At 52.2% G+C, this 20,721-nt stretch overlaps 2 protein-coding genes across 2 annotated transcripts in view; one reads left to right on the top strand and one right to left on the bottom strand.

Annotated features, from left to right (window-relative positions):
* The window catches only part of LOC311621301 (tryptase beta-2-like), a gene marked incomplete at its 5' end in the record, with an annotated part of 39,648 nt that overhangs the window by 10,907 nt on the left and 8,020 nt on the right, over positions 1-20,721 (top strand). The window lies entirely within an intron of this gene.
* On the bottom strand, positions 9,889-12,958 carry LOC311621303 (tryptase beta-2-like). The gene is made up of 5 exons (XM_084881241.1): positions 12,688-12,958; positions 12,392-12,563; positions 12,013-12,278; positions 10,737-10,900; positions 9,889-10,664 (listed from the first exon to the last, which is right to left on the bottom strand). Exons 1-5 carry the CDS (start codon positions 12,746-12,748, stop codon positions 10,500-10,502), a joined length of 828 nt encoding a protein of 275 aa, XP_084737367.1. The 5' UTR covers positions 12,749-12,958; the 3' UTR covers positions 9,889-10,499.

Here is a 20,721-nt window from a genome sequence, read left to right on the forward strand (position 1 = left end):
AGACCACAGCAGGGGTTTCCTTCCCTTTGGTCATGTGTGTGTGTGTGTGTGTGTGTGTGTGTGTGTGTGTGTGGTGGGGAGGGAGGGTGGAATTGGGGCTCTGGTGAGAGAACCTGGGGGCTTATTGGCTGTGATGTCTGCTCCTACTTCCTCAATCCAGGTGTAGGGAGTTTTCCAAACCGTCCTCACCCCCTCCCGAACTTCCATTCCTGAGTTCTTTCAGGGATGCTGGGGAGGAGGGGCCCGGTTCTGGCTGACAAGTTTCCTGCCTGTTCAGTGTGGAAGGGAAGGGGCCACGTACTAAACCTACAAGCTCAGGGGAGGCCTGTGTGCAGCCCCACAAACTCAGAGAGCCCGAGTAACCCTCTGGGATGGTCTGAAATGAAAACTCTCTTTTTTTGTTGTGGTTAATTCTCACCTGAGGATATTTTCTCCATCATTTTTCTTAGAGAGAGTGGAAGGGGAGGCGGGGGGGGGGGGGGAAACATGCATAGGAGTGAGACACATCCATAGGATGCAGTTGGGGCAGGGATACTGCAACCCAGGAATCAAACCCTCGTCTCCTTGGTCCATGGGCCGATGCTCTAACCACTGAGCAACTGGCGAGGGCTGAAATGAAAACTTTTTCATTAAAAGCAGTCCGTGGTGGTAGTCCCTTTCTAATGTTATGGTCAGAACTAGTTAACATTGGAATTGTGTCCTAGAAGTGACAGATTGGACAAGAAGGTTAAGAAGGCATGGGCCCGAAATGAGATTTGTGGCAACTAAAGATCTGAGGCGAGGTAAGGACCAAGGGGTAGATGAAAGGACCAACCTTACTTTGTCTCAGATGAAGCTGGCGGAGGGTTTCCCTGGGAGAAGGGGTGTAGCCCCTTTGCCTGATCATAGATCTGTTCTATCCTCTTCAGCCTCTCCACTGGGGTTACTGTAGTGCAACAGGTTTTACCAGTGACACAGAATCTCCCTCTGGTGGCCCCTGGTGTGTACTGCTGCCACCTCCCTGCGGTGTTATGGCCATCAGGAGTCCTAAAATCTCCCCATAGGGTTTTATGGATGAATTTTTAGCTGTTAGGAGTTCCCTTGTTTCCCTAGATCTAAGGGGATCCTAAGCTCTCCTTCCTGAAGCAGGCTTCTCTGGCTTTCTTAGGCAGGAAGGGGGAAGGGTCAAAGGTTCCCTCTGAGTCTTTTCTTTCCTAATGAACAGTCCCAAATCAATATCCAAAAAAAAGCAGCTTCAGGGTGGCAGAATCTTGGTCCCTTCAGTAATTTCTTTGTCATTTAACTTAACTTAGTAAAACTCTAAAGTTTCAAGTTACCAAAGACTTTGGAAAACTTTGTTTAATAATATGTAATTATTACTGAAAAGCTTTATAAAAAACTCTTCAGTTATAACTATTTATTAGTTCTTAGCAATTCTATGAGATTTCAAAGTCAATTATTATCAAGATATATTTTTTTAATTTTCAGTCTTTTTTAATATATATATTTATTGATTTTTCACAGAGAGGAAGAGAGAGGGATAGAGAGTTAGAAACATCGATGAGAGAGAATCATTGATCAGCTGCCTCTTGCACACCCCCTCCTGGGTATGTGCCGACAACCAAGGTACATACCCTTGTCCGGAATCGAACCCGGGACCTTTCAGTCCGCAGGCCGATGCTTGAGCCAAACCGGTCCCGGCCAAGATATTTTCTTGACAAATTTTGTAATGGAGATAAATAGCATGAACTTAGTTTTGTAAACACAGGAAAAGCTAACATATATTTTATGTTAATAACTCTAAAAGAATCAAACTTAAGCCAACTTTAAAATAAAATATTTTCCCAGATCATATAATCCTGAGAAACATTTGGGATAGTTTCTATTTCTTAATTTATATAAGCATTTAATTCATTTAAGCCAATAAAATATTACAACCTAGTAACTGCAATCCAGAGGCAGAAAACACATCAGATACAATAAACAAACACAGCTATTACAAATTAAAACATAAAGAGAATCAATCCCTGCCGGGATTCTTGTCCCAGCATTAACAAAGGGTTCTGCAATCTGGAGAAAGGAGCTGATGTGTAGATGATTAAGAAGGAGTCCAAAGATGAATAATTTTGAAAGGAATTGGGGGTCAGAGGATCTTCAGCTAAAGGAGCTGAAAGACTACCTCCTTGTCTAGGACCCTGTGCTATTTATTAACACAATTTTTCCTAAGGCAAGGTGGAGACATACACTTCAAAGGGTACAGTTTCAAAGGGTAGGTTTACAGAAGCATTGTCAGTTTGGGGAATAGCCTACAGCTGTTCAGGTGTTTGGCCAACAGGAGGCAGTAACATGCCCTGAGCTTCTGGAGGCAGACAATCCTATTCAGGTTTGAGGGAGGCGCTGTTTAGCCTTTCAAAAGGTAAAATACATTTGACTCAATCCTTATTGAGCTCCCAAGCTTCACCAACTTTTTGATGAAACTCTTCTAATATATGACATGCTGGAATTGGTTCCTGGCAAATCCCTTGACAACTTTTAGGGTGACTGAAGAAGGAGGGAAGATATCAGGCAGGGACAACTTTAGCTGTTTGTGCTTTTTATTTTATTTTATTTTATTTTATTTTATTTTATTTAAACTATCGCCGTTTTCTTTTTTTTTAAATATATTTCTATTTATTTTAGAGAGGAAGGAAGTGTGAGAGAGAAACATCCGTGAGAAAGAATCAATGATCAGCTGCTTCCTGCAATAGAGATTGAACCCACAACCCAGGAATGTGCCCTGACTGGGAATAGAACAATGACATCCTGGTTCCTAGGCGGACACTCAACCACTGAGCCATGCTGGTTGGACTGCTTGTGGTTTTTGTTTGTTTGTTTTTGTTTTTAATATATTTATATTAATTTCAGAGGAAGAGAAAAACGAGAGAGATACAGAAATATCAATGATGAGAGAGAATCATTGATTGGCTGCCTCTTGCACTCCCCTCCATCCCTGACTGGGAATGGAGCCTGCTACTCAGGCATGTGCCCTTGACTGGAATCGAACCTGGGACCTTTTGGTTCTCTGGCTGACTCACTATCCACTTAGCCAAATTGGCTAGGACTGTTTCCCTTTTGTTGGGTCCAAGTTGCTCAGCCAGGGACCTGACGTCTCTGGATGTGGGAATTGAAAGAAAATACGAGTGGCCGTGGGAATGTGGGTCATGCTTTATTGCATTGTCGGCAAACTCATTAGTCAGCAGAGCCATATATCAACAGTACAACGATTGAAATTTCTTTTGAGAGCCAAATTTTTTAAACTTAAACTTCTTCTAACGCCACTTCTTCAAAATAGACTTGCCCAGGCCATGGTGTTTTGTGGAAGAGCCACACTCAAGGGGCCAAAGAGCTGCAGTGGCTAGCAGGCCCCAGTTTGCCAACCACCGGATTTATTGCAAACAAAGCAGCCACAACCGGCTGCCCAGTGGCACCTTATATACTCACTCAAAGAGCAGCGGCCTCGGGCCAGTTAGTGACACCTGTGCTCATTAACATAGCAGGTCACGTGAGAGCGCACTTGCACAGCACCTGTAGTGCTACTGCTGAGTCATGGCCCTCCTGCATGCAGATGGCCAAGGGCCTTAACAGTAACACTGCTGTGTCACTGCCTTCATGTATGGCTGGTGGGCCTTTAGCCTCCGATGCACTCTGGACAGAGCCCCACATCTTTGATCGTGTGTGGAGGGGGCAGACTCTAGTGTGAGGACCTGGAAACTTATTGGCCGGTGATGTCTGCTCCTCCTTCTTCATCCCACCTGTAGGGAGTGTCCCCTGAATTCCTTCTATTCTGCCTCCTGACTTTCCTAAATCCTGGAGGGAGGGGAGACAGGCGAGGTCACCAGTCCCTGGGTTCAGGCAAAGCTGAAAGGTCCTGAAGTGGGGACAAGTGGACTTGAATGGCCTCTTGGAACGGGAGGCTCCTCCTGCCTCCTGTCTGGGCCTTATCTCCCCACCATGGCCCTGACCCCTCCACAGAGGGCAGGCGCCAAACCAGCGGCCAGCTGGGAGAATGCAGGATCTTTCCTGAATGCGCCCTGGGACCCCATCGCCCTCTGACCCCACACCTATAAGTTGTGGAGAGGCAGGGGGCAGGTGCCAGAACAGCAGGCCTGACCTGGTGTCACAGAGGAAGTCCCCAAGGAGGAGGGTCCTGCACATACTTCGCTGGTGTCTGTGAGAATGGGGCCTCTGAAGGGAGGGAGGGTATGGATCCTGAGCACCCCCTCCCCTGCTTCCCCTGTCACCTGTGTGACCTCAGGAAGGTACTCCCCCACTCCACCCACAGCCCTTCCCCCCTCCCGGTGCCCATTGATGCAAGCATTCCCAGACCACAGGGATCCTCATGGGTGCTCTCCTCAAGGAGGAGGTGTGGGTGCAGTCAGATAGTTTTATTGACTTGCAACAAGTAAAGGAGACAGGATTCTCATTCAAAGGCCCGCCTCCCCGAAGGGAGGCTTAGCTGTTGCTCATATACAGTATGTGGTTAACTACACATTGACTTCAGCTTTGCAGCTGGCTACACTTACCTAGTAGCTGGTTCCTGTCAAGCGCATCCTGTTTATACCGGTTAGGCCCCCGTCATGACCGGGTGCCCGTGTCGGCACTGAATGTAGGCTCGGGGCACATGGGTGTCTCCCGGGTTCTTAGCCACACCCTCCTGGGGAGCACATTGCTGCTGTGAGCTGGGCAGGGGCTGGAAGGAAGGGGAGATGGGAGGGGCTGGGGGCGGTGGGCTGGGAGAGACCCAGGAACAATCCAGAGGGGATGAGGGGGATGGCTTGGGCCCCTGGAGGGTTTCTCCTGGGTGTGGCCAGGGGTGCAGAAGGCCAGCCAAGGAGTAAAAGTCCAGAAATGAGGAAGGAGGAGGGAACCCCCACCATCTGGAGATGTCCCACCACTCAGACCTCTGTGTGCAGACAGCCCTTGGCCACACTCCCAAGGAGGAGCTGGTGTGTCGACGCCACCTGCTGGGCGGTTTAGGGAGATTCTGTTCGCAGGCCTGGGATCCCACAGCAGGAATAATAACCACAGGCTTCGTTATCTTCATTAGCTAAAGATCTGTGTGCTCCAAAGCTTGGCCACACTGAATTCCTGTTTTTCTGGCAGAAAAATGGGTTGATGCTCAGATCTTTCAAGGTAAATATCTTTAAGAAAAGACTTCTAGCCCTTGCCAGTGTGGCTCAGTTGGTTGGAGCATTGTCCTGTGTAAGGAAAGGTTGCGGGTTCAGTTCCCGGTCAGTGCCTGTACAGAAGGCTACCGATGTTCTCTCTCACATCGATGTTTCTCTCTCTCTTCCCCTCTCTGTAAAACCAATAAGTATATCAACGGGTGAAGATGAAAAACAAAAAAGAAAAGACTTCCATGATGAAAATGTTTAATTAGCTTTATCTTGCATGCGCACATAATTAAATGAGCCAATATTAAGTCTACAATTTGAGCTGGACCAATGCATACAGTCACATAAGCACCACCATAGTCCAACTAGACAACCTTCCACCACCCCTTTGTAATCAGCCCCACGTGCCCGCTGGGGAGAGACAGGAAAGACCCAGGAGGGAGGGAGGAGGAAGAAGAGCTGAGGACCGGCCAGCTGTTCCTTGTGTACATCCTGAAGTGAGGGCTTATTGCCTCCATTTGCCCTACAGGGACCCTGCAGTCCAGCAGCGAGTTGCTATCTCAGAGGCACACAGTCAGACTGAAACCAGACACAATGGGTCTGAGACCGTCTGTCACTACTTGAGCCAAATTCAGCAGAGACACGGTTGAATTATATGTGAGTGTTTATTCCAATAACTACCATGTTTCCCCGAAAATAAGACATCATCCGAAAATAAGACCTACTTACAGGTTTCCTTCTGAGTGAAAAATAAGGCATCCCCCTGAAAATAAGCCCCCCGCCCCCTAGGCTAAACATGAGAGATTTGGTCCACTGATTCTGAAAGAAATGGAGTCACAAGAAATTCACCAGGAAATTCAGGAATTGGATTGTTATGATGATGTTCCAGAAGATGATGACATGATTGTCATTGGATAAATGAGTAAATTCTTGATACTGTAGGATTCACAGTTTGTCTGGTTTTTGTTGACAACTACCATACTACTGTACCGTATACAGGTAATAAATTTCCTTTATTTTCATTTAACAATAAATTCTTCTTCTTGCAAAAATAAGACATCCCCTGAAAATAAGACCTAGCGCATTATTGGGAGCAAAAATTAATATAAGACACTGTCTTATTTTCGGGGAAACAGGGTAGAGGCCCGGTGCATGAATTTGTGCAATGGAGAAGTGGTCTCTCAGCCTGGCCTGCCCCCTCTCACAGTCCGGGAGCCCTCAGGGGCGGGAGGCACCCCAGTGATCAGGGGAAGGTGACACCCCCATCATACTTCTGCTGTCATTGCTGGTGGAGCAAGCCTCGGCCGGTCCAGGATACCTGAGCCTTGGGCGGCCCTGGGTGACTGGGCAGCTGTCATCCAAGGCTTGTCTGTGCCTCGGGCAGGCGTTGGGCAGCTGGGGTCTGGGGAGACTGAACACCGCCATCTTGTGGATGTGGGTAACCCCATCTTTGAGGGTGGAACAGTCAATTAGCATAGTCCCTCCTTATTGGCTGTAGGGGCTGCTATCTTTTGGACAGCATGAGGTTCAATTAGCATGTTCCCTCTTTATTAGATAGGATGCCAGCAGTGTGGGGAGAACAGTCACCCTGGGAATTCTACTCTGACCAGTTGGCTGGTTATAGAACACAAGGGAGAAGTTAGTTATGTGCAGCTGCAACTGTAACAGAGAAAGAGGAGGGCAGGGTCTGCAGTCCGGCCTTCAGGAGCTCAAAGTCCCATAACAAGGTGGCCAGCCTTCTATGACGTACAAACAGCTCAGTCCATTCCAGGGGCTGGAGAATGGTCAGTGTTCCTGAGGCAAACTCGTGGAGGGGGTCAGGGTCCAGGCATAGCCACCAAACCAAAGCACGTCCTGTCCTTGGTCTGTTCTCAAATGTAGTTCTTTTCTGAGTCACGGACCCACCCAGGCATCTGATCTTACAGCCTTGTCTCCTCCTCCCGTTCCCCAGGGTCTATAAGGAAACTCTAATCAACAGTGAGGGGAATCATCACTAAACACCTGAGGCTCTGTTCTTCTCACCGACTATCCAGACCACAGCAGGCCTGGCCGGCCTGGCTACAGGGTTGAGTATCAACCTATGAACAAAGAGGCCAAGGTTCAATTCCCCGTCAGGGCACATGCCCAGGGTTGTGGGCTCGATCCCAGTGTGGAGCATGCAGGAGGCAGCCAATTCATTATTCTCTCTCATCATTGATGTTTCTATCTCTCTCTTTTCCTTCCTCTTTGAAATCAATTAAAAAATTGTCTTTTGGGGGGGAAATACCCCAGCAGGACCCATCATCACCCCAGACACCAGGCTGCAAACCTGCGCCTTTCCTTCTCGCCTGGCACAGGTGATGTCAGTGCTGCCCGCTCCTGGAAGCTCGCCGCAGTTCCCAGGCACACTGGCTCCTCTGTCCTCGGGGAGCCTGGTCTTGGGGGTCCTCACAAGGGTCCCAGCTCAAGACACAGCTTGAACCCAGCAGAGACAGCTCAGGCCCGGTGACCAGACTCTCCCCGCCCTGCCCTCCCTTATGTCCCTGTCCCCATCCCCACCCTCAGGTCCTGTGAAGTCCACCCAAGACCAGCCGGACACAGCTCTAGCTGCCCAACTACGGGCGGCCCTTTCAAACAGTCCTCTGTCTGGCCAGCGCCTGGTGACCGAGCTGACTAGGGCTTCTGGGAAGGGCTAAGACTTTCTGGTCCCAACCCCCCGCTGCCTGCCTAGATCCAAATCAGGGACCCCATGGAGCCTCCTCTCTGAGATGTGGAAACTGAGGCACAGGGCAGGCTGCCTGAAGACCCACCAGGACCGAGCTGCTCCAGAAACTGCCAGAACTCCGTCCCACCAGCACCAGCCCAGAGCCTCAGCTCAGAGGTGCGTGAGCCACGTGGCTCCGATGAACACGGACGTGAGTTGCACCACCTCTGGGTGCAGGCTGTGTGAACAGGTGGCAGCCACACTCAGGAGGTGACCTCGGGAAAGGGGAAAGCGCCCTTTCTGTCCAGCTCAGGAAGTGGGGCTGCAGCCCAGGCCGGCCCGGGGGCCAGATGCTGCCCAGTGTGAGGCGGGGCAGGTCCAGAAGAACCCAGTCCTCTGCCTTCTGGACCCCCAGGGCCTTTCCTGGTCCCCACACGATGGGCCTTCAGGGTCTTCACCTGTTTTAGTTCATTTGCCTCCAGCACTGAGACCACTCATTCCATCAGCACCCCATACATAATTTCCTGCAGGACCCCCGCTTCCCCAGATGGCAGGCTTACTCTCCAACAAGAAACTCCGATCACCATGGGTGTGGCCCTCGATGACTCTGACGGGACTCGGTTCTGTGCCCATTTTCCAGGAGAGCACAGGGAGGGGTGGTGTACCCCAGAATGCCACCCTCGCCTGTACCTGTGGTGCAGGTCACCGGCAGCCGGTGACCGTGGGCCTGCACGGAGCGCCCTCAGGAGGACCCATGTGGGCACAGAGGAAGGGCTGTCCCCTCGCAGCCCCCTTGGCCCAGAGGAAGGCCCGCTGAGCCTCCCTGATAAGCCAGCACTCACTGTATCTGTCACTGCCGCTGGCTGAGCGCCTCCAGCTCCCAGGGCCAGACAAGGGGAAGTGGGTGCCCGGCCTCCTCCCTGCTCCCCCAGTGTGGGCGTCTCAGCCCCAGGCCCCCCATGTCCCTTTCCTTCCTTGCACCCCCACTGGTGGAGCCCTTGTCCCCCGGTGTCCCCAACACAGCCTGCACTGGGAAAAGTGTAGATGTGCTTGTGCAAGGTGAGCAATCCAGGGAGCTCAGCCCACGGACCACAGCGCAGCCCCAAGAGGCGGTGGCCGGCCCCTCTCTGCTCTCACACGGAGGAAGGGCAGAATTCTGGCTGCAATCAGATGGTTAAGGGAGAGAGGGAAGGAGGAGGTGAGCTCCCCACCACGGTGTCCACAGCGGGGAGGCTCAGGTGAGTGGGCAGAGGCCCTCCCACACTGACCTGCCAGTCTGCACCGTGGGCAGCGGAGCTCAGGCATGGACGCTGTGCCCAGGAGACAAGCCGCACGCACAGCAGCCGGAGGCACAGAACCAGCTGCCCAGGGACCTGAGCGGTGACAGGAAGCTCACTCAGCGACCACTCATCCAAGAGGCAGACGCATTGGAGGAGGGCCTGGGGCTGTCAGTGTTGCAGGCAGACACCTGTCCCCTCTCCTGCCCAGGGGGCCCCAATTGTGAAAGGGGTTCCCTCACCAAATCCCATAAAATGCTAATTAAAACTCAGTGAGATGCCGCCCCTACCAGAATGTGGGGTGGAGGGTGACAGGCAGGGCCCCCATTGCTGTGGGGACATCTGGCCCCCAGGAAACAGAGGTGCTCGGACCTCCGGCCCAGCTCCCTCGCTGGCACAGGGCAGATATGCGGGGTGGGTGCTCAGGACAGGCACCTCTGGTCCTGAGACCCTGACTGGGGACAGCTCTGTCCCTGTAGCAGCCTGGAGACGGCTCCGCGTGGGAGCTGACACGCTGACTGTGAGAAGCAGTGTCCCCCCTGCACCCAGCCGCGGGCACGGCACCACGTGGTCTCGGTGTGACAGGAGGCTCCAGCCTCTCCCTCCCTCCATCTCCAGAGGGGACACCTAGGCAGGAGCGCGATGCCCACATGCGCGGGCGCAGTTCGGCCTGAGGCTGAGGATGGGGCTGGGGAGGGCGGGCACCGCATGGTCGGGGGGCCCCAGGGTGTGGGGCTAAGGGTCTACATTGTGACCCCGATGCTGGGTACCTGGCTGCCCCTAGAATCATCTTTTTAAAAACATTTTTATTGATTTCAGGGAGGAGGAGAGAGAAACATCTATGATGAGAGTCGTCGATCGCTGCCTTCTGCTCACCTCCTTCTGGGAACTGAGCCACAACCTGGGCATGTGCCCTGACCAGGAAACAAGCTGTGACCTTCTGGTTCATAGGTTAATGCTCAACCTCTGAGCCACTCTGGCTGGGCTAGAGTCGACTTTTAAATGCTCTGTGTTGCTTCCTGTGTCCTGAATTCCCATGACCACTTCCCGAGGAGACACAGCCCCAGGCACCAGAGGCTGAGGAGGGGGTGTCCCCACAGCCAGGCCAGTGCTCAGGGCCGGGTCCCCACAGTGACACACAGTGGCTGCGTGGCTGCCCCTGGAGCCCTCCCTCCCCCTCGGTGGCCTACAGGGGGACACACGGCCACAACCACATGTGCTCTTCACACACTTTAATGAGGGGCAGTGCCCGCCACCCGCCCCCTGGGCTGAGGAGGGGTTGGCTGGGGCTGCTAAGGGCAGGGGGTATGGGAGGTGGAAAGGGCAGACACTGGGCAGGAAGCAGTGGTCTGGGGCAGGAGGGGGCTGGATTCTCCACGGCCCCAGGTGGCAGCCCGAGGGAGGGGCTCAGTGCTCCTTGGGGACGTACTGGTGGATCCAGTGCAGGTAGGAGGTGACGCGGGTGTAGATGCCGGGCCTGTTGGGCTGGGCACAGCCGTCACCCCAGCTGACCACACCCGCCTGCATCCAGGTGCCGTTGACCTTGCAGACCAGGGGCCCTCCAGAGTCGCCCTGGGGAGGAGAGGGGTCAGCAAGGGGCTGCAGAGGCTGAGGTGGGGGCCTTGGGGGAGGACACGGGCACACCTGGCAGGCGTCACTCTCCTCGTCCCCGGCACAGATCACGTTGTCCTTGACAATATGGACGTTGTCCCCCGTGTACAGGCCAGTGTGGTATTCCGCGTCACATTTGCTGTTTTCCACGATGGGGACCCTCACCTCCTTCAGGGGGAACGGCGGGGGGAGAGATTCTGTGGGGTGAGAAGAGGAGGACGAAGCAGGCTGGGCTGGGAGGTTCTCCCAACCTGCCATGGGATGACACAGGGGCAGAGATGGCACAGGGGTGGGGATGGCACAGGGGTGGGGATGGCACAGGGGTGGGGATGGCACAGGGGCGGGGATGGCACAGGGATGGGGATGGCACAGGGGTGGGGATGGCACAGGGGTGGGGATGGCACGGGAGGGGATGGCAGCAGGGGGTTGCCGCTGCCTCCTTGGTGCCAGGCCTGAGCCCAGGCACACGCAGGGCTACCACCTCCTCCCCCAAAGCGGGCCTCGTCCTTGACCTCACCTATGCCCCTTTGAGAAAGGAAAGGGAAAGGGTGGGAGCCAAGCCCGGGTTCCTCCCAGCTCCGCCTCCAGGCCAGCCTGGCCCCAGGACTCAGTTTTCGGGGCTGGATGGGTTGGATGTTGTGTCTCAGGTGCGCCTGAGTGATGCCACAATCAGGTCACTTGTGGGAGGCCCAGAGGACGTGCCTCATGCAGGGCGCCTGCTCATGCTCAGTGTCCCTAAGGCTTTGCCCTGGATTGTGGGCTCAGGGAGAGAAGATAATGGTCTTGGAGGGTCAGACTCAGCACATCCAGCTGCCCCCTGGTGCCTGCTTCGGGCTCCTTGTTGGGGCACAGGGAGAAGAGCAGGCCAGCCTGCAGTGGCGGGCTGATCTCTTTTCCTTATTACTAATGACTCCTGGGTGTGTGTTTTCTCTCCTTCCTACATTCCATCCATGAAATACCAGGGGAAACTGAGGCACGGTGGCCCTAAGTGACTTCCTCGCCCAGGCACCTAGTTCCTTCTATTGGTACACCCTGGCCCTGTCAGCTCTCCCCGGCCGAGCTCACCAAACTCCCACTCCCTAAGCTGGCCTATTGGCACACCACGTTGGACACCATCAATGTTTGGGCCCCACGTTGGGCGCCATTATTATTGGAGCCTCTGGGTGGGCGTCCATTAATGCCAGGGTTCTTACCCCAGCATTACGAAGGTCTCAACAATCTGGAGAAAGAAGCTGCATGTCCATTCAATAAGGAGCCCAAGACCCCCCTCCATCCCTCCCCCGCCCCATGCCTAAGCCCTACACCTTACCTCCATTGCCCACATCCCCCCAGCCTGTCACCCAGCACTGAGTCCCTGGGGGGAAGGTCTCCGAGGCAGGGGGCAGAGTGACCAGCTGGACATTGCAGGAGATATTCACAGGATCCTCCAGCTCCATCAGGGCGATGTCAAACCCGTCCAGGATGACATAGAAGTTGGGGTGCACGATGATCCGGTTGATGGGCAGCAGCTTGTCCCGGTAATAGAGGTGCTGCTCCCGCAGCTGCACCCTCAGGTCCGCAGGATCTTTGATTTCCCTGGAGGGAGGGGCACTTACTCAGGGGACTGAGCGGGCTCCTGTCCACCCAGGAGGGAGTAGGGATGCAGTCCCAGCCCCAGCCCCCACCTATCAGACCCCATGGGCACTCACGGTCCCAGGCAGTGCGCGGCGGTCAGCACCCACTGGGGGTGGATGAGGGAGCCCCCGCAGAAGTGCATCCAGAATTTGGTTTTGATTCTCAGGCTCACCTGCCAGGGCCACATGCTTCCAGGGGCCTCCTGCCCCCCCACGATGCCCACTCTCTCCAGGTCCTGGCTCAGGGCTGGGGCAGAAACACACTCAGGATACAGCCCAGCCCCTGTGCCCACACAAACGTGGGCTTCTGTGAGCCCACCACCCCTTGTGGAGCCTGTGGGGGGCGGGGGAGGAACAGGGACAGGACTCACCAGGGGCCGTGTGGCCCGGGCTCAGCAGGAGGGGCAGTGCCAGCACCAGCAGACTCAGCATCTGGAAGGAGCCAGGAGGGGCTGCTTGACCCAGGGAGGCTAAGCCCGGCGGGGGTCTGCAGGGTGTGGGGGCAGATGGAGTTGAGGACCCCGGGATGAGGGGTCAGTCTGAGGTCCTGCTGCTCCAGATGTGAGGCTCAGCTACTCAGTGCACTAACCCCAGGTGGTGGGGTCTGCTGGGGTGCTTACCTTGACCAGTTGCTGCTGCTATAGCCTCAGCCCACTCTCCCCTCCCATTTATCCTTCCAGATGGGGCGGGGGTCAGAGGAGGGGTTGCTCAATCCTCCAATCAGGGGTGGAGGAGGTGGATGATTCAGACCCAGGGCCCTGATCCCCCTCCCAGGATTCCTTGGGTATCTGACAACATCCATGTCCGGGTGTTATCTGAGCAGTTCTGCTGATCTCCATGGTATCTTGTTATCTTGGGATCTGAGTGTCATCAGTGATGGAACAGACAGGTGGAAGTGACAGTTAGATAACAAGCAGCTAGTGCCAGTTCCCCTTGGACACACCCCAGCCTGGCCCCACTACCCCTGGCCCCCGACCTCCACAACCAGGGCTGACCACAGTCCCTTGGGCTTGCTGGTTACCAGAACCTTCAGCCCACCTCCCCCAACACCCAGAGTCCTGATCCTTTTGTGTCAGAATGCTCCTCCTGTGGAGCCTCGGCCAGCCCCCACCCTGACCAGACACCCACCTGGCTCTGGGACCACGTGTCCCTGGCTGGCTCCTACAGCATCTGTTCCAGGTGACCAAGTGCTTGGTCCTGTTCTTCTCCAGATGCTGGGTCAGCTCTTTGCCCTGTGACCTCAGTTCTTTGATAAGGTCCAGAAATGTCTTGATTTGCAGTTTGTGAGTATTGTTCTTCCCAGCTGTCTACAACCTGAGCTGACCCAGGCCGTGGATACGATGTCAGGTTGGGTCCAGGCTCTGATTTTTCCAAAGAAGTATAGGTCATTTCTGTAATGCAAAGGTGGTTTAACATGTGAAAATCAATCCATGTAATCCATCATATTCACAGACTATAAAAGAACAGCTATTGTCTTATGCTTAGAGGCAAAAAAATTCTTTTACACAAATGAACACCCATTTTAATTCAACAGAAATAACTATAGCACACTGTCTTGATTAATTTGCTGAGAATTTCTGTTGGATTGAAATGGGTGTTGAGTTGTGTAAAAAAGAAAATTTCTGCCTGTAAGCATAAGACAATAGCTATACTTTTATAGTTTGTCAATATGATGAATTACATGGATTAATTTTCACATGTTAAACCAATTTTGCATTCCTGGAATGAATTACACTTGACCGTGATGTGTCAGCCTCTCCATATTTGGAGGAACTCAATTCACCAAAGTTGGATTAAGGATTTTGGTGGCTCGCTCTAGGAGGGACACTGGTCTGTAGTTTTCTTCCCATACAATATCTCTGGTTTTCTTATGTAAACTTCTCTGGGTCACAATGTGTTATCTAGATCCCATCTATATGGCTCCTGATTCAATCTGCTAATATCTTGTTGAGGATTCTCATGTTTATGCTGATGAGGGATATTCGTCTGTAGTTACCTTCTATGTAATGTCTTTGACTAATTTTGGTATGAGGGTAATCCTGACCTTAAACAAAGAAGTTGGGCAGTGTTCTCTCCAACTGGGATAGATTATGTAGGTTTGGTATTCTTTCTTCCTTAAATGTTGGGTAAATATTTCAGGGATATCATCTGGGTTTGGAATTACCACGAAGTCGGGGCTAGAATGACACATTATTTTCTCTTGATTCTTCTGTCAGAGGCATGTCCTGGGTCTCAGGAGCTAAAGCCCAGGTGTGGGCAGGGCTGCATTCCTCCCGGAGGCTCTAAAAGAGAATCAGTTCCTGGACTCTTTCAGCTTCTAGAGGCCCCCCAAGTGCTTCAGCTCCTGGCCTGTCCTCCATCTTCAAAGGCCACAGGGAGCATCTCTCCCACACCCTCCATCCCCTGCCCACAGCTGGGAAGAGCCTGTGATTTTAAGGACTCACCTGAGGACACTGGGTGCATTCGGACGGCCTAGGGAACTCTCCTGTCTCGAGGCCATCACCTTAGTCATGTCCACAAAAGCCTCTCTCCCGTGAGCCCACAGGCAGAGGCACAGGCAAAGGGGTGAGGATGAGGACATCTTGGGAGGGCCATCCTTCTGCCTCCCAAGCACAATGGCTGCCAGTGGGGAGAGAGGGTCCCAACGCTGGAGGCTAACTGGGGTGGGACAGGTGAGGGCCATCACCCTTCCTGTAGGGGTCTAGATGGCACTGTGTGGTCCAAGAGGCAGATGACCTATGTTACTGCAGACCCACCCCATCCCCTAAACTGGGCCACATCAGGCCCTCAGTGGCCTGGACAGGTGGTGCCATTGCCATCCTTATCATCATCAGGGCCAATGTGGAGCACCCACTTCACAGCTGAAGTTCTTGGCAGGGGGTGGTGGGAAGGAGACAGGTCTGCACCCTAAGAAGACTGGTCCTGGATCATCAAGCAAAACCCTCCTCAGGTCTCAGTTCCCCCAGATCTAAGAGGAGATCACTGACCTACAATGACCTCCAACTCATCCTGTGACTGGGAGCTATCTGGAGGGTCAGGAAGTCCTGGCCCCTCCCAGAGCCCCCTAATCAGCTCAGTGATCCGGTTCTGGCAGCACAGGGGACGGTTAGGAAGGGCTGCCCCGGGCTAGGCAGCTGTGATGTGTCTGTCTGATCTGTGGTGGAGACCATGGGATCAGGGGGCAGCTGAGGCCACTCTGCACAGGGCTTGACCTGTCTCTGCCAGGCTCTTGGGCCTGGGCCTCTAGGCCTGCATTTCTTTTATAGAAATACACTTTTAAATTTTAGAACAGGTTTAGATTTGTAGCCTGCACCCAACTTCCTCTATTAGTAACATCTAATAATAGTCTGAGTTGTTTGTTATAATCAATGACCCCATAGGATACACTATATTAACCATAATCCCTGGTTCATTGGGATGCCCTTCCTCTTTCTGTCCCAGGATTCCATCCAGGCCCCACATGACATCTAACCGTCGTGTCTCCTTAGGGTCCTCTGGGCTGTGACAGCTTCTCAGACACCTGGCTCATCTTGAACATTTGCTGCCTCAGTCCCAGAATCAGCCATTTCACCAAGGACCCGGCTCCTTGTTTTGGAGATGCTTTTAGAAACCCGAGTCTGGGCTTCACTGGTTTGCTGGTTGCTCCGGGGTGTCCTTGCATCTATGCCCTCAGCTGAGAGAACAAGGAAATGTGTGTGTACTGACTGGTGTACAGACACATATGAATAAAGATCTTCTTATGTATTTTTTAGTAAGCTAATCAAGACTTCAAACTTGTGTTTCCAGTTCAAATACATCACCACAGAGGTCACTCTTGCCTCCTCCATGCTTGCCCCAACCTCCCTCCCCAATAGGGAGGACCCAGCCCCCAACACCCTCCGCCCAGTCACCTCACTGCTTACTGTCGTCGAAGCAGTACCAGATGGTCACCCTGCACCCCTGTGGGAATTAACTCTGTCAATCAGAGCGTCGTGCTGTGTGCAGTCCCTGTGCTTTTAGTGTTATGGTCGCCACGCGTTCCCCAGTGGCTCAGGTCAGCCACACGCCCTCCCGTGGGCTCGTTCCATGCATTTGTAATACAGGTGGAGGCTCTGTCACCTTTTGCATCTGTTTCCTGTTATTGCCAGGTGGTATCTCTTCACAGGAACGGACAGGGTGCTTCTCCTTTCAGCTGTTGATGAACTTCTGCTTACTTCCTGCCTGGACTGCTGCAGATACAGGTATGGGCACATGACTGGTGACGTGTTTCTGTGGAGGTCTCTCTGCATCTCTCCTGAGTATGTCCTTGCACAAGCTTCTTCCCGGCCCCTCTCCTTCCCAACTCTGTCACCTCTCCGGTGGCCAAGCTCCTCTCAGGGACAAATGGTACTCAGATCCAAGAAGCTGCTGATTGCTCTGGGACCGAGCCAGAGAATGTGTGTAAGGGCACACATGCACTCACACACGTGCACATGCATTTGGCAGGCACGAGCGCACATACATCCGCACACATATACATGCCCCCACACCTTTATAGTTCTATATCTATATTGAAATGCGAGCTTTCCCCAATCCCAAACCAGTTTATTCCAGCTGTTTCCTCTTTGTATTGGCCTGCCTTCTCCGGCATGTGAGACCTGGTTTCTGTCCTTATGCATCATCTTTTTTTGTCAATCCCCCCCCCCCCCATGGACTCTGACCCCACATGGGCAGAGCAGCCCCCAGCACCAACCCAACCAGGGGCCTACCTGCCCTGCCCCACGCCAGGCTTTAGCTGCTCCATTCAGAAGGAAAGGGAGGGAGAGGGAGGAGAGTGGGGAGTTCTGACATTCCAGCTATTGCTCAGAGGTGGGGGACAGGGGGGACAGAAGGTGTGGCAACGACCTCCTGGTCTGCAGTTTCCTGATGAGTTAGCAAGATGAGCCTCTTGTCATGTGCTTCCGGGTCATTCGAGCTGCTTCTGTGATAAAGGATCGGCACACGCCTGTGCCCCTTTTTAATGGGGTTGGGTGTCCTCTTACTGAGCTGCAAGAGTTCCTTTTCTCTTTCTTCTCTCCCTCCCTCCCTCCCTTCCTTCCTTCAGAAATGTGGATACAGTCCTTTGCCAGGTACATGCATTACAAATCTTTGTCTCCGGGTAGTGGGTTGTATGTTTATTATCTTCACAGTGTTACTCAGAGGGTAAGCGTTAAGTTTTGATCAAGTCCCATTTATCAGTTATTTTCTCTTTGGAGTCCCCTCCGCCTTCCTCCAGGTTGGGAAGATTTTCTGCTTCGGTTGCTCCTGGATGTTTTTATAGTTTTAATGTCTACAGTTAAATCTATGCTCCATGGTGAATTAAATATGTATGTTAGGAGGCAAGTGGCAACACTCATGTTCTCCCCCCACCCCCACCCCCACCCCCGCCCCCACACACGCACACAGGTTACACAATCATTCAGAAACATTGGTAAAGAAAGACAGCCCTTCCCTGGCTTGAAGGTAATTGATCATTAATGTGTGGGTCTCTTTCTGGACTTTTGCTTCATTGATCTAAACAGCTCCCTCTTCTGTTACCGCTCTCTCTGACTGCTACCGCTTTCTACAACGTCACCAGGTCTCAGCGTGTGACCCACAAGGGTGGGTGCCAGGCTCATCGTGTGCAGGTTTATTTCTAGAGCCTTCCACAGAGCACGGCTTGTGCCCCCCCTTCCCTGTGGCTGGTCCCCTCAGTGTCTGTGTAATGTAAATATCTGTGTTTTCCTATGGTCTTACACTCTACAGCAGCTGTTGATCTGTTACCGCTAGCAGAGTCACCTAAGACCATTGGAAAACACAGATATTTACATTATGATTCATAACAGTAGCAAAATTATAGTTATGAAGTAGCAAGGAAAATAATTTTATGGTTGGGGGTCACCATAGCATAAGGAACTGTATGAAAGGGTTGGGGTATTAGGAAGGTTGAGAACCACTGAATTCTAGAGGAAAAAGAACAATTATGAAGAACTCATCCTTTCAAATTTTAATAATTAAGACAATGCAGTGTTGGGGCAAGATGTACACAGAGATAAAAGGGATGAATCAGAGCCTAGGTATAAATCCAGAAATTACAGGGTCATTTGTATTATGACAATATTGCCACCGACTGAACGGGTAACTGGCAGCCTCTCTAATGAATGGCTCCGGGTGGATAAATGTATGGGGAAAAGTGAAACCTGGCCCTTACTCACGTCACACACACAAATTAACTCGAGATGGGTGTATGTGAAATGTGGTGCTAGCACTAAGTTTGTAGAACAAAACAGGAGAACATCTTCATTATGGTGGGATCCTTCTCAGCAGTAAACAGGGAATGAAGTACAAACCACAGAACAACCTGGATGAATCTCAGAATTGTTTCCCCAAGCGTAAGCACTAAGGCGCAGCCCGTATGACCCCTTTCGTGTGAAGTTCTGAAACCACAAAACTAACCGACGGTGATAAAAATCGCAGCGGTGGCTGCCCTTGGGGAGGAGGGCTTGAAGAAGACATGAGGAAACTACTTCAGATAATGGAAACGTTACAGATCTTGTTTAGGGCGGTGGTTATATAAATATTACAACATTCAAACCTAATCAAAACTGGACTCTCAAGCCCTGTGAATTCTGTGTATGTTTTATCTCAATTAAAAAACATGCAGCCCTAGCCATTTTGGCTTGGTAGATATAGCGTCAGCCAGTGCAATAAAGGGTCCTGGGTTTGATTCTGGTCAAGGGCACGTAGCTTGGTTGCAGGTTCCCTGGCCCTGGTCGGGGTGCATGCAGGAGGCAACCTATTGATGTGTCTCACTTCGATGTTTCTCTCTGTCACTCTCCCCCCAACTCTCTAAAAATCAATGGAAAAATATCCTCAGGTGAGGATTAACAAAGACAAAACAAACAAACAAACAAAACACATGTGATTACACACAGGGGTGGACAAAAGTAGGTTTACAGTTCTGAGTACACAGAACACAGAGTTTATTCTTATATAAAAATATAATAAAAATATATTATTATTTATTAATATATTATTATTTAATTATTAATTAAATATATTATTATTTAATAATAAAAATATATTATTATTTATTTTTATCATATTATTTATTTGTATTATGTAAACCAACATTTGCCCACCTTTCTCTTTCCTCCTCCCCTCCCATCTGCTCTGACTTGTAGAGTTTGTAAGTTGTTACTCCTACCCTCACAACAAGAAAAATGCAGTCCTGCCAGTGTGGCTCAGTAGTTGAGCGTTGACCTATGAACCAGGAGGTCAGGGCACATGTCTGGGTTTCGGGCTCAATTCCCAGTAAGGGGTGTGCAGGAGGCAGCTGATCCATGATTCTCTCTCATCATTGATGTTTCCATCTCTCTCTTCTTCTCCCTTTCCCTTCCTCTCAGAAATCAATAAAAAATAATTTTTTTAAAAAATGCAGAACAAACTGAAAGTCAAATAAAGACCCATCAGAGAATCTAGGTCAAAGGGCAAGCCAGTCCCCAAACTGGAGAGATGGGACAGAGAACACTGCTCACGCACAAAAGCTGCAGCAGATCCTAGTCAGAACAGGCTAATTGGCTAATTGCTGGGCACTGATCATGGGCAGCTTGAGAGTTAAACACTCTGGGGTCCCAGGCTTGGAGGGGGGAATCCCATATTTTAATGACTTTTTCCTCCAGGGGTAACTCCAGGGGCAACACCAGGCTTTCAGGTTGCAGGATATAAAGTTAACATTAACTCAACTAGAGGCCTGGTGCACAAAATTTGTGCGGGGGAGAGGGGGTAGTCCCCTCAGCCCAGCCTGCACCCTCTCCAATCTGGGACCCCTCAGGGGATGTCCAACTGCCTGTATAGGCCCCATCCCAGGGATTGGGTCTAAACCAGCAGTCATACATCCCTGTCACAATCTGGGACATTGGCTTCTAACTGCTCACCTGCCTGCCTGCCTGCCTGATCACCCCTAACTGCCCCCCACAGGTCTTGTCACCCCCAACTTCCCCCCTCCTGCCATCATGATAGCCCTCACTGCCCCCCCCACTAACCTGGTTGCCCCTACTGCCCCCTGCCAGCCTGGTTGCCCCTCACTGTCCCCCTCTGCTCCGCCTAGTCACCCCCAACTGCCCAATAACTGGCCTGGTCACCCCCAACTGCCCTCCGTGCCAACCTGGTCACCCTTCATTGCTCCCCTCTTCCAGTCTGATCGACCCTAACTGCCCTCCCCTGCCAGCCTGGTTACCCCTCACTGCTCACCTCTGCCAGCCTGGTCACCCTCCATTGTCCCCCTCTGCCAGCCAGGTCGCTCCCAACTGCCCCCCCCTGCTTGACCTGGTCACCCCTCACTGCTGCCCCCTGCCAGTCTGATTGCCCCCAACTACCCCCTCTGCTGGCCTGGTTGCCCCCAACTGCCCCCTGCCAGCCTGGTCACC

This window comes from Pipistrellus hanaki, assembly GCF_964339955.1.
Source record: "Pipistrellus hanaki genome assembly, chromosome: 4".
Taxonomy (NCBI): Eukaryota; Metazoa; Chordata; class Mammalia; order Chiroptera; family Vespertilionidae; genus Pipistrellus; species Pipistrellus hanaki.

Excerpts from the sequence above, each read along its gene's own strand:
- LOC311621303 (XM_084881241.1), bottom strand. The coding sequence starts at position 12,748 with ATGCTGAGTCTGCTGGTGCTGGCACTGCCCCTCCTGCTGAGCCCGGGC. Across the intron at positions 12,564-12,687 it reads CCCGGGCCACACGGCCCCTG|CCCTGAGCCAGGACCTGGAG; the intron begins GTGAGTCCTGTC and ends TTTCTGCCCCAG. Across the intron at positions 12,279-12,391 it reads GCCGCGCACTGCCTGGGACC|GGAAATCAAAGATCCTGCGG; the intron begins GTGAGTGCCCAT and ends CCCTCCCTCCAG.